The sequence below is a fragment of the Patagioenas fasciata genome, chromosome 19 (genome assembly GCF_037038585.1).
Source record: "Patagioenas fasciata isolate bPatFas1 chromosome 19, bPatFas1.hap1, whole genome shotgun sequence".
Classification (NCBI taxonomy): Eukaryota; Metazoa; Chordata; class Aves; order Columbiformes; family Columbidae; genus Patagioenas; species Patagioenas fasciata.
In genome coordinates this window covers 13,363,289-13,375,368 of record NC_092538.1, presented here as the reverse complement: position 1 = coordinate 13,375,368, position 12,080 = coordinate 13,363,289, and the positions used below count along the sequence as shown (strand labels likewise).

General features: G+C 43.5%; 1 protein-coding gene across 8 annotated transcripts in view; it reads right to left on the bottom strand.

Moving 5' to 3' along the window:
* The window catches only part of PITPNM3 (PITPNM family member 3), a 55,781-nt gene that overhangs the window by 21,688 nt on the left and 22,013 nt on the right, over positions 1-12,080 (bottom strand). For 3 of the 8 annotated variants that reach the window (XM_071817171.1, XM_071817172.1, XM_071817173.1), the window contains exons 4-8: positions 11,004-11,051; positions 8,534-8,610; positions 7,286-7,521; positions 2,177-2,381; positions 232-351 (exon numbers count right to left, since the gene is read on the bottom strand). In XM_071817171.1, coding sequence (XP_071673272.1) covers positions 232-351; positions 2,177-2,381; positions 7,286-7,521; positions 8,534-8,610; positions 11,004-11,051 — 686 coding nt within the window. The remainder of the gene's footprint in view (positions 1-231; positions 352-2,176; positions 2,382-7,285; positions 7,522-8,533; positions 8,611-11,003; positions 11,052-12,080) is intronic. The other 5 variants (XM_071817176.1, XM_071817177.1, XM_071817175.1 and 2 more) reach the window with 2 other exon arrangements.

The following is a 12,080-nucleotide window of genomic DNA, read 5'->3' as shown; positions in this document are numbered from 1 at the left end:
GTAATCCTGCTTCAAAGTTTTACAGATAAAGCCTTCCCTGGTAATTGCTATATATCATAAAACTGAAGCTGCAAACTTCATTTCAGACAGCAATTTTTTGATACATGAGCAAAATCCCATGATATCATGGCAATCCATCAAATACTTAAATTTTCTGTGGTTTATAGGGAGACAATTTCCTCCAGGGAATTAATCTATAGGGTTTCAGCTGTGTGGAGTTTTTCTCTTCACCTGGATGCTGCTGATGCTTCCTCTCCTGCTACTGTTCCGACTCTCATCAGCCGTAGTAGAATTATAGCAGATGGCATCAAAGCCCAAAATTCCTCCAATGCAGTCACCGATGAGACACACCTGAGGAAACAGAAAGAATTTTTGGGGGGAGATGTAGCGTGGGTTTTGTTTTTTCAGAAAGCACCACACCCGCGTTTCTGGTTTTTACACCTTAGGTCCTGTTGCAGTGGAAAATGTGGAGCCACTTTCTCCCACTTCCTTTTATCTCCAGACATATGCCCAATGCCAAGAATATTTTATTTGTCTCAGGGACTATTTTGACCAGCTGGGAGTTCTGCCAAATGGGTTACAATTCTTCCAGCTGCTTGCAGCCAGTTTCCAGCTCGAAACGTTCAGATCACCAGACAACTGGTCTCACAAAGACTTTAAGCCACTTAACATTTCCTTCAGAGTCACACAGGGAAGAGCATCAAGCAGATCAAACACAGGCTGGTACTCCCCTGGCAGGACAAGGGAACAGAACTTTTAAATGAGGTAGTAAGCAGAGAGATTCACTCTTGCTTCACATTTAATGTAAACACACAAACTACATTCAAAGTGTAGATCTGGGAATCGAAATACATACAGTACTAGAATTGATAATTCAATAGTCAGAGTAATCACGCTAGAATCTACCTCACCAGTCAATTCTGCGACTCCTTCTCCCTGCCCCCCGCCTGTGCCCGAGGACGGGTGATGGCTGTCCTACCCTTCTCCTGGGTAACAACCCCCACGGTTCCACAGGCTGCAGCAACCATTTCTCTCCAATTCTCAAACAGAAGCAAACATCCAGTCCTTTGTTCCCAACTCCAATGAGATTAACAGAAGACACCATCTCTCCTTGGAAAACTTAGCTTGTTTCTAGCCTTAATTCAGCTCACCTACAACACTAAACTACGAGTTTTGGATAACAGGACGTTGTGCATGATTTCTTCATAGTAAAGTGCTTCAAGATGCAGATAGGGAAAAACCTCAAACTTCTCAGTGCATCCCCACATACCACACTCTCTTAAAATAGCACATTTCTTGGGATAAAAACATTTAAAAAAATAAAATAAAATATAAAAATACATGAAGGTAACACTGTATTCTACATTAAATGTCTTTTTTCTTTTTCTGAAGCCTGGAGGTCACTGTACTTTAAGAAAGTGCACGTTTCCGCCTACATAGAGAATAACTTCAGTAACTCACACAGGGCAGAAGTACCATATTTATTCTAGGTGAAGCAGGAAAGTAGCGGGGTTTGCAGTCTAAAGAAGGAGAAGCAGGAACAGTAGCTGTGACACGTCAGCCAGAAGAGATCTGCAGGTGAGTCACACCAGAAAAATTACGTGACTTCCCCCAGGTGACACAGGAAGTCCACAACGCTGCTGGCAACCGAGTATTTGTCTTTTAAGCTTCTTTACCTTCAATTGTTTTATAACTACTGTGGTGGACGCAAAAGAAAACAGCAATAGTTAAATGTTGGATTCCTTTGCTCTTAGTGAGAAAGACCCCAGCTTTTCTATCAGCTATAGCAGGTGTGTGAGGAACTCAGTAACACAGGTTATCATCTGTCTTGGGCTGGCACGCTTGTTCGCTGCTTAACACACCACACAACTAAGGCTCTTATACATCAGCAGAATTCACAGCAAGAAAGAGCTTAGGGGTCAAAATGCTTGTGGGAGAAGGCACGGTATCTTACACCAACTGAGTAAGCCCAGGTCAGATACTGCACAGGGTTCCAGAAGTGTCTTTCTCATGGTGGGCACTGAGAAGGCATTTTGCATAGGGAATGCCACGCTAACACTCATTCATCGTATTCACAGCATTGTTCCACAACTCAATACCCTGAACACAATGGCTTAAGAAGAAACAGCCTTGCTCCAAATAAATTTTACTTTGATGTAAGAGAAAATAGTCCTACCTGTCCATTAAAACCAGCCCCATCTGTAGATTTGAGAAATTCATTGTAAACTTGATTGGCTCTACTGATCACCATGGCAACTGCCTCCTGGTACTGAGGGGATGAAACAGCCAGCAAGGGCAAGGCAGCCAGGGGGATGTGGTCTTCACTGCTGCTGAGCCAGCTCTCATCATAGCTGTAGGGACTGAGGCTGGAGAAGGACATGCTATCATCAGGAAAAACGCAAGAGGCAGCACACAGCATTAGAGAACGAACAGTTACTTACTAACAGAAATGGGTTGGGCTATTGCAGTTCACAATGACAGAATACAGGAAGGATCATTTTCTCACAGAATTCAACTGCTTAAAAAAATAAAGGAGTTACTGCTTTATGCGAATGAGATCATGCTAGAAGGCACTTCTGTAGTTACACATACTTGGTGCAATTTTTCCACATACAAGTAGACAATCTAGAAAAACAAAGAGATTATTCCATTTTGGCGCTTTTTTTTCCCCCCATGTAACAACTTATTACATCAAATCATGGGATCCAACCGTCATAACAGAATATTGTTTCCTAGAACACAAGTGTGACACACGTATACATACAGAAACATTTTTCCCAGTGTCCCATCCTTTCAACAAGATTGAACAATGCTGTACACAATCATACTTAAATGTCTCCATACTAACATTTCACAAAAAGGAGGTGACTAGACTGACAACACAAGCTTAAATTTGATAGGATGTCAACTTTACTTTTGCTTGGATGTGCACCTTGTGCGTTTCTCAGCAAATCTGTCAATCATGTCTTGACTGACTTTTACTGACGAGTGGGGAAGACAGTTCACAGGAGCCAAAGACGCAAGGCACACTCGTGTGTGCCAGTTTCTCCTACGGTTAACTGACCATCCCTTAGAGCTCTGTCAGAAGTACTTCGGATAACTCAGCTTGTCCAAAGTTCATCCAAAACCGCAAGCAGGCGACTTCAACACTGTTTTGTGTTCATGTTCTTCAGGAAGCTGGTGGGATATCCCAACATTAAAAAGCAAGCTGCCTGAAACAGAATGAATCTATGTCTTTTCTAAAACCCGCATGCTTGAGTCTATTGCTAGGGTAACGGAAGAAGAACAGAAGACTTGCAGTGCTCAGGTAGGGCAGCTGGTCTGCGTTAAGTCCTGAGCCTCACTGCACATTTCCACACTTCCCTCTTGTTGAAGCCCTCCAATGATTTTGTGTTTTCCAGCCAAAGCGGTGGAACAGTTTCCACGTCCTGGAGCTCAGCTGGTCTGCCAAGCTGTGTCAGTTCAGTAACTAACACAGCTTCACTTCGCCAGCTGGTTAGATCATCCAAATGCACAGCAGACATATGGTTATGAATAGTGCCTCTAAAAATGAAAAATGAACCTTGAAAACCTACATTAAAAGGCCTCATTTACTATAACAATTGGTAGATAACACCTCAGAAAGGGAAAGGGAGGAACACGGGAAAAAAGTTAAGCAAATGTTTGAAATGGACAAAAAATACCTTGTGTATTGTTTCCATAAAAGAAGTAAAATGCTAACAATATTCACAAGAGAACTACAAAAACCAGAGTCAGTGGCAGAATAAACAGCTGGCAATTCTTTTTTTTTGTGACTAAAGGAATATAGATCAAACTGAAACTGAGCAATTATTGTCTAGACCATTAATCACAGCTTACTGGCTCAGAAATGAGGCCTTAGGTTTCTCAATTTCCATTTATTTTATTGTAAAGGTTGCAGCCACAGAGACCTCTGTTATTATCACAGACTTCGACATAGGGAAGAAAGATCCAGACCACTGAAAAAGTGTACAGAAGAGATCCGGTTGTTTATCAGAGGGGACATGCTGAGTGTCAGTGCTGAAGCCGAGACAAACAGGTAAAACATCAGCACTGGAGCCAAGAGGAACACAACCCTGGTTATCTTCATGCTTTGGCAAGACACTGCAGGAGGTCCTTCCAAAGGACACACTTGGAAACCCCGCACTTTCCCAAGGGCTGGAGACGGAGAGCGAAATCACAGGGAGCAGCTGAAATCACTAAGTGACAGATAATCAAGTCACCAGGGCTAGAACCTAACACCTCCCTGACCAAAGGCAGCAAAGACAAGGCTGCAAGACACAACAGCTCTGCCTGGTGGGCGAGAGGGGACGCGTGGCACAGTGGCACCGGCCAGCAGGGACCGCTGGGACTGCGCTGTGGAGATGGGGCTGAGGGGTACTTGACCTTGGCGGGGGAACTGGTGAGGAGGAAAGGAGGCACAAGTGAATAAAAGTTTATTCTGAATGCAGAAAGCATCTGGTTGGATGCAGATCAAGACAGAATACCAGCCCCTCCTCAGAACTTCCTCAGATCAGCAGTCCTTGGCCATGGCAGAGGTGAGAGGAGAAAGCAGAGGGGGAGATCATCCATATGTTACCACTTGTTTGGTAACACAGCAGTTTTTTGAGGTTTATGATTTGGCTATCTGCACTCCATGCTGACAGTCCTAGGGACTTGCTATTTCTGTCCCTGAATGCCAGAATATGCATTTACTTCCTCCGGTTTCAGGATAAAAGAAAAACAAGTAAAGGAAAATACTCAAATCATAATGACTGGACTTCTTCATATACTTTCTGATTGAATTATAAAAGTATTTTAAAAAATCAATTAGGAAAATGCAACACTAAGAGCCTACACTGCAGGACCAGCCACTGTGCAAGAGGTATGTAAGGGGCTGAGCACTTCCAAACTCACCCAACAAAACACTTCAATCTCATCTCATTTCATTATTCACCTGTTTGTTTTCCTACTTAGGTGTTTGCCTCCTAAATTTAACTTTTGTTTTGGCTTTTTTTTCCTTCTGTCTCTTCTCCCCGACCTTCCCCCCAGATCTGCAATTACTGTTCTCCAGTGTGGCTAATACTGTAATTCAGGAGCTCTAGTCCGAGTGTGAATCGATGTGTGCTCATCAAACCATATGCTATAAAAAGCATAACAGTTGATCCACTCTGGCATATTTTTTCTCCCTGAAAAAGGAAGAGATGGTTCTCTTAGAGTCATCTAGCTGGAACAAGAATGTGCCTTAGTTTTAACCCTTATCGATCCTTAGCAGCAGAAACAGAGCCGTGTCACAGAAGATCATTCTTACTTAATAAATTTACACGGGCTGCATTAACAGTGTCTTTCTGATTTATATGAGAAATACAGGCAACTGAGTGTCATAGGAATAGATAAACAGACCGGATTAAACAATCAAACATTCACTAGATGGAGTGATTTTGCCTTGAAAGATCCCTTTCCTTTGAGCCACTTTCTGTAAGCAGGGAGGAGAAGCACATAGGCGCATTCAGACAAAAAGTCCCAGTGGAATCCCCCCGAACCTGGGCAGGCTCAGCACACAGACACAGCACAACTCAAAACCTATGCCAAGGTATGGAGAGGGGTATACTGATTTGGCATGCGCTATGCCTGCACATTCAGAAAATGGAGGATACTTTCCAACCAAACAAGAAATCTTGTGGTGCTGCTGCTTAGTCAGTCATCTGGCTCTCCCTCGATGAAACATTACAGTAATTAAGAACACACACTTCCTCCCCCACAGTTTGCTACATGAAATGTTTAACCCAAGTTTATGCTCCACGGCTGCATCCTGGAGCTCTGGCTGCGAAAGCTGCTGGCATGAAGCTGCAGAAATGCGAGAGCACAGAATCACCTCTCCTTTTATCAGCCCCGAACGGGTACATCACAAGCAGCTCCACGCAAGAACACACCAAAGCAATGCCAATCTTATGTCAGTGCTGGGAATGATTCTACAGGACGTGCAGACATCCAGCTCTGCTACTTTCAGTCTGGTTGAATACTATGTGCTGCAACAAGAGGAAACCAAAAAACAGAGAAAGAAAGTGGGAGCTCCACTCACTTGGGCTGCCATCACACACTCTTCCTTTTGCTCTACCAGCTCTTCTTCCAGACAGCTGAAACCTGCAGGCACTGAATTACGGGATACCCAAAAGACACCACCGAGCCCTCTGCCAATGGCCTCAGTGAGCAAGGATGACCTCCCAAACACTCTTTGATGCTTCACCTCCTCTTCTAACATCAGTCCTCTTGCTTTACAGGGCAGTGACGTGGACACACACGCACATCTGTTCTCCTGGTTGTTTCCGCGTTCTCTCCCCTGGCTGTGAACAGCCGGGTCTGCACCGTGCCAACTCCTCTTCCTACATGCCTGCCACAGCTTTCAGTCCAGCTAGCATTTCAGGACATTCATGTATTCCCCATCTCTCCTCTCTAACTCTGTGATATGGAAAGCAGACATCGCCTTTCCTGCACATTACGGTCCAAAATACGGTTGTAGACCTCTTCAACCTCAACTCTTCTGCAGGGTTTTCTGCTCAAGGTGAGGTTCAAATGTAACTTTGGGCACTACACTGCAACAAAAAGTATAAAAGCGACCATCCCTTAGGGGAAGCCCCAGACAAAGCTGACAGGAGTTTCTCCCTGCTTAGAAAAGAAGAAATCAAGGAAACCTGATTCTCTTCTCCCCATTACTACAGAATTCACTAGATATTCCTGGTTTAGACCTGCAGAAGAGTTGAAGCGGGCCCAAGAGCATGTGTTTCTTTCTCCTTTCTCCATCATGTCATTTAAAATATTTATGTCAAGGAAAATATCACTAAGGAAAAAAATGTTACCTGAAAAGGTTCTCTCGTTTAATGAGTGAATTTCAAGACTAAAAAAGGGGGTGAGAAAGAGTAGCTACTGAAGTGGATATGTCCAATGGAAATTTCTATTTGTTATTTCTAAATTAATTTCACTAGAGCCACAGGGACAAATAACATCAAAAATATTCTAAGATTTTAATCCTTTCCCTTATTGAGTATTCTGTATCTGCTCAGCTATCCTGCAGAACACTGCTTGGGCTGGTATCAGAACCACACGCTCAGAACCGCACCACCAGAACTGATGGAATATAATCGATTATCATTACAACAATGTGGAAGCCTTGCAGTAAGCAAAAGATTAAGAAGGATTCACAACATTTCATTATGAAAAACACAGGTCACAGAGAGCCATTCAAAACCACACTGCAAAGTCAAACATTGGAATATGCAAATCAACTTACTTGGAAACAAGAGAGAAAGCTGCTGAACAGATTGCTGGGCAGGGAACGAGTCTGATTAAGATGTGGCCCAAAGCAGCAGGGAAATGGGCTTGGGTCACCTTCTCAAACACAGAACTGAAGGTGTTGATGTCTGCCAGCTTGCTGCTGTGGTCCCCGCCTCCAGTGTCCAAGATGTTCCCCCCATGCAGGATCAAAATCAGCACATGAGTTTTGCAGTTCTGGCGTTGAACTCCTTCCTGTGAGACAAACAGGGAATAAGAAGGGAGGAGGTATTTTTATGGGCAGCCTTGTTACACCTGCTGTCAGTGTTCACAAGCAGTTAGCAGTGATTTTTTTCTCCCACCTCCGCTGGGATGTTTCTGTGATATTTGCCCTCACTGGTGCTGGTGTGTGTGCGCACGCCGTGTCACATTCAATCCAATTCTGCCTAAAGCGGGTAGAGCACGCTACGCTCTGCCAGAAAATCCTTGCAGCACAGGTGTAGGTTTCATATCAACAAACATTATAAACAGGTTCGTGTACATCAAAAGCTACTTAAAATATATTGAGACTGGGGAAGAATTCCAACATCCACAGACTGCCCAAGCGAACGTCTGCCTAGGTATTGTGAGCAAGGTCGCTGCATTTACTGAAAAGCTTCTAACTCAAAGCATCACAGGTTCTAAAAAGATAAATGTTTTCTGCCAAACAAAACACCCTGTAAAAGCAGATGATGCAGTTCTCCCAGACTTCTGAGACTGGCAACATTTATCAACATGAAAAACGGGGCTAACTTACCCACACATTTACTGAAAGTGTTAAAAAAAATGTATGATTGCTGATATCCATACACCTCACAAATACATTTATGAATATGTGAATACATGCATACACAGACAATAATCAGTGTGCTCCACAGAATGAACAAGATGTTATAAACTTGAGACTGGAAAAACATTTTGAATGTCTCAACTCCACTTTTTTTTCTTCTTTACGCCTTGAGAGTTCCATGCACTCCAGTAAGAACTCAGTAATACATTAACAGATTAGGAATTGTGCTTCACTTTGGATCACATGGCTCCTGGAGACTTCCAGTTCCTAACCAAATATGAACACAAAATAAAAGTAACAGTAACATTTATTGTATTTGTAACTAGGTCATATTTCCACCTAAGTTAATGATGCAATGTCTAAAAAGCTTGTGATGACATGACAGTATTTCCACATTCCTTGGAAATCAGCACAGCTTGTTTTGGGAAACGATCTCACCTCATTGTCCTCCTGTATTTCAACACTGCTTTGTGCCGGGAACCTTTGTTTTCTTAAAGAGGCTCTATATAATTCACCTGGAAGGAAAAGAGCCATAGACCACATAAATACTCGGCTGCCTCATCTTTTACAGACACCTATGCAGGTAAGGCCCATTTCTAGTTTCAAGACAGAAAGATCTGTTCACAGGAAATCCCGTGGACAAATGGACCAACAGACAAGGGTTGTATTTTAGAACTTCAGCTCGCCCAAGTGTTGCGGCCTTAATGTTCAACTTGAGTCACCAGGGATGGCTGTTCCGAGAAAAACCGGCAGGCCTTCCTCCCTCCAAGACGCACACGAGCTCCAGGAGCTAATGAGCAAGGACTGTACGAAATAAAAATATCAAAGTAGTTCACTGACAGCTTTCTTGATTTGAACACATCTTCCTCTGTTTCTTCCAACATGTCAGAAGAACATAAACCCGTCACACAACACTATAGATTACCCAGTTTACTGTTTTTCTGGTGTTCTGAGTTCCCACCCTGCTTGCGGTTCCACTCCATTTGATGGATGTTCACAGGCAGTCTGCCATGCCCCAATCGACCAGGCTGTAATTTCAACCTAAAAGTACTGAATTTAGTCCTAAACACTTTCTGAACACTCCCTACTCTCCTGCATTAGGGCTGAGTGCTAATTCTACAGCAGATTCTACCACGATCATTCCTTAGAGCCACTAGAAATTTATTCAACCTCTGTGGCTACGTTTCTCTGTATTTAAAAGCAAGGTAATTACTCTTGCTTTCCCAGGAGGCAAGGATTTAAAGGTTTAGTCATTTAATACTTGTATAAAACAAAACAACAAAACCAAAACATCAGAAAACAAACCCAACAGTAACACCACACACCCATAACCCCGAACTTCCACCAAATGGAATTGCTTTCTGAAGTCTCTGCAATTTAAAGCTGCTTCTACTCAGAGCTGTTTCCAAGAGCATGTCCAGAACACTCATTTTTTCTGGAGGTCATCTCTTGAAAACCTGACAGGTTTTTAACACTTAAGCTCACAACAGAACAGCCTCCCAGAAACACTATTTTTGTGTCACGAAAAAGGAGCCATGAGGCAGCACCTCAGAGTGAACCACAATGTTTATGTTCAAGGGATTACTGAGACAGGAAACTGGGGACTCCTCAACACCTGCTCACAAACCTCTTCAGTTCTGCATACAGTGCAACGCAGCAGACAAAATACCTCCCCGGACTACTCGTGTGCTGTTAATTAGGGTGGAATTCAGAATAAAAACAAGAGAACTTGCTTTAGGTTCAAAGCACAAGGTGGTGACAATTCCCAAAGAAAATTGCTATTTCCATTATTGCGCTCCCATGAGAAATTACGCTGTTCCTTGCCATCTGCTGTGCTGTTACCAGCCATTTATAATGACAAGTCCATCATGAGAAATATGTTCACACAACGGCTGTAACATATGCTTTCTATTAACAAATGATAGAGAATACTGTAATACACTGCAGATGCAGTTTCACAAACTGCACTGTTCAGAAGAAAACAATAGCACGTATCCCTGAGCTCAACCCTGTTCTGAAGTCGGAACACGGCACAGTGCCTGTGTTAACTTCCACACTGCTTCCTCCTGAATGGATCTTACACGCACACGGTTCCCACAGAGCACTGGATCAGAAGCCACACGCAGGGTTCAGCTGAGGACCCAATGCCCAGGGCTCCTCCGCCCCGATCTCAGACCAGGCCAGATGAGGGGGCAAAGCACAACTCCCAAAGGGGAGGGGCTGGCCCAGAGCGCCCGTGTGTGCTTGTGAACAGGGGCAGGAACAGCCAGCACACATCTCACCCTGCACTCAACGAGGGCAACAACAATGGTTCCGACAGAACTGTGACGACAGAAAACGACTCATCTCTGCAAGCCAATTTGCTCTCTTTAACAAGCAATGCAAAAAGAAGCACAGGAAGATCAACAGCACGATGCCAGGGGAATACACTCCTCAAAGTGGCGCAGCAGCGGCAAGGGAACCCCAGCAATGCCAGGCATGGCATTACTGTTCATTCCTACAGCACTCAGAAACTTTAACACCACCTCTTCACCTCTTTAATCACAGATGGAAGAAGGAACTCTGGAGCACAAAGCTCCAAACTGACCCACGTTACACTGTTCTGCATGAGCTTGTGTATCCCAGCAGCTTCACCCTCCAAGGCTACATCGCTGCCACTCTGGCCAATGCTATAAGGCACTAATGCCTTAAATAATGTTACAGGCACTTGCTTGATACATTTTCATAGTCCACATTTAAAATAAATACATTTAAAACCAAACTCACACGAATCCTAATCCTAGTCCATCCACACCCATCTCCCTTCCCAACATAACACCAGACCTGTGCTGGTTAACATTTCTATTCTATTCTCTCTAGTTGTTGTATGGCCTTGGTACAAAGAAAAATGAGAAGAACTTCAGCTCACGTTGTTTTTCCTGTAGAAAGCCGGATGAGCAAAATGCAGACTCTTCACCTGCAAAAGGAAAAAACACAGAAACCAAAACACACAATGTGAAACAGGATTGCTTTACACGAATATCAATTTCTTTGCTTTTTTTATGGTATTGCAGTAAATATTTTTATTTGCTTCAGCGGGAATAGCTCAGCACACAGCACACTTGACAACTCTATTCATCAAAATGGTTAGTCTAAAAGCCAGATTTTACTCTTCATTTCAAGAAAGGCATCATAAGCAATGAAAATGTAGCTAGAAGTTCATTTGATTACCTGTAGCATCAGCCACTGAATCTCTACATAACTAAGAATTAGCATAGCTTATCTAGCTACACAAAATAGATGCCTAGTCCGAATATTTAATTAGCAATGCTTTTAATCATGTCTCTGTCCTTCCATTCCAGTCCACTTGTCCAAGGAGAGTTGCACGTACAAAGGGATTTCCTCAGATCTAAATAGAAAAACCTAAAATACAGACACATTAGGATACAGGAATAGAGGGGCCTTTCATTTAGTTTGTGCGTATAGATAAAGGTCTCCTACAGCACTCAGGCCGTTTCTGCCATGGAGGGTGAACACCTTTGCCATCATTCTGCTGCTACAGAAATGAAAGCCCAGTGGTACCAGCACACAGCTGCTATCAGAGCCGGGATGGAAACACAGGTCTCTCAATCCCTTCTCTATTACCGATTCCTCCTTTGGAGGCCCAGGCAGAACTCACTCTTTTCCTGGACCCTACCTACTGCTTGAGCATATTCAAACAAGCACTAGAGATGTTACTTTTCTGCTGAGACACAGTCTGAATAAACAACAGAGGCAATGTTATATTCTATGCATTTGGAAATAAAAACCAGACTGGTGGAACGACAGGGAACAGGTGCTGGCACTCCGCGGTGTGTGAATAAAACAGCGCCCGTGTTGCAGCGGCCTGCCCCCTGACTTTTTTAGTTTAGTGAAGCCTCTACCCGTGCCTCAAGGAGGCTACAGAACCTGTACGCACTGTTCCTCACCTCATGAATTAAAAATGCTGTTACACTAAGCCCCATTA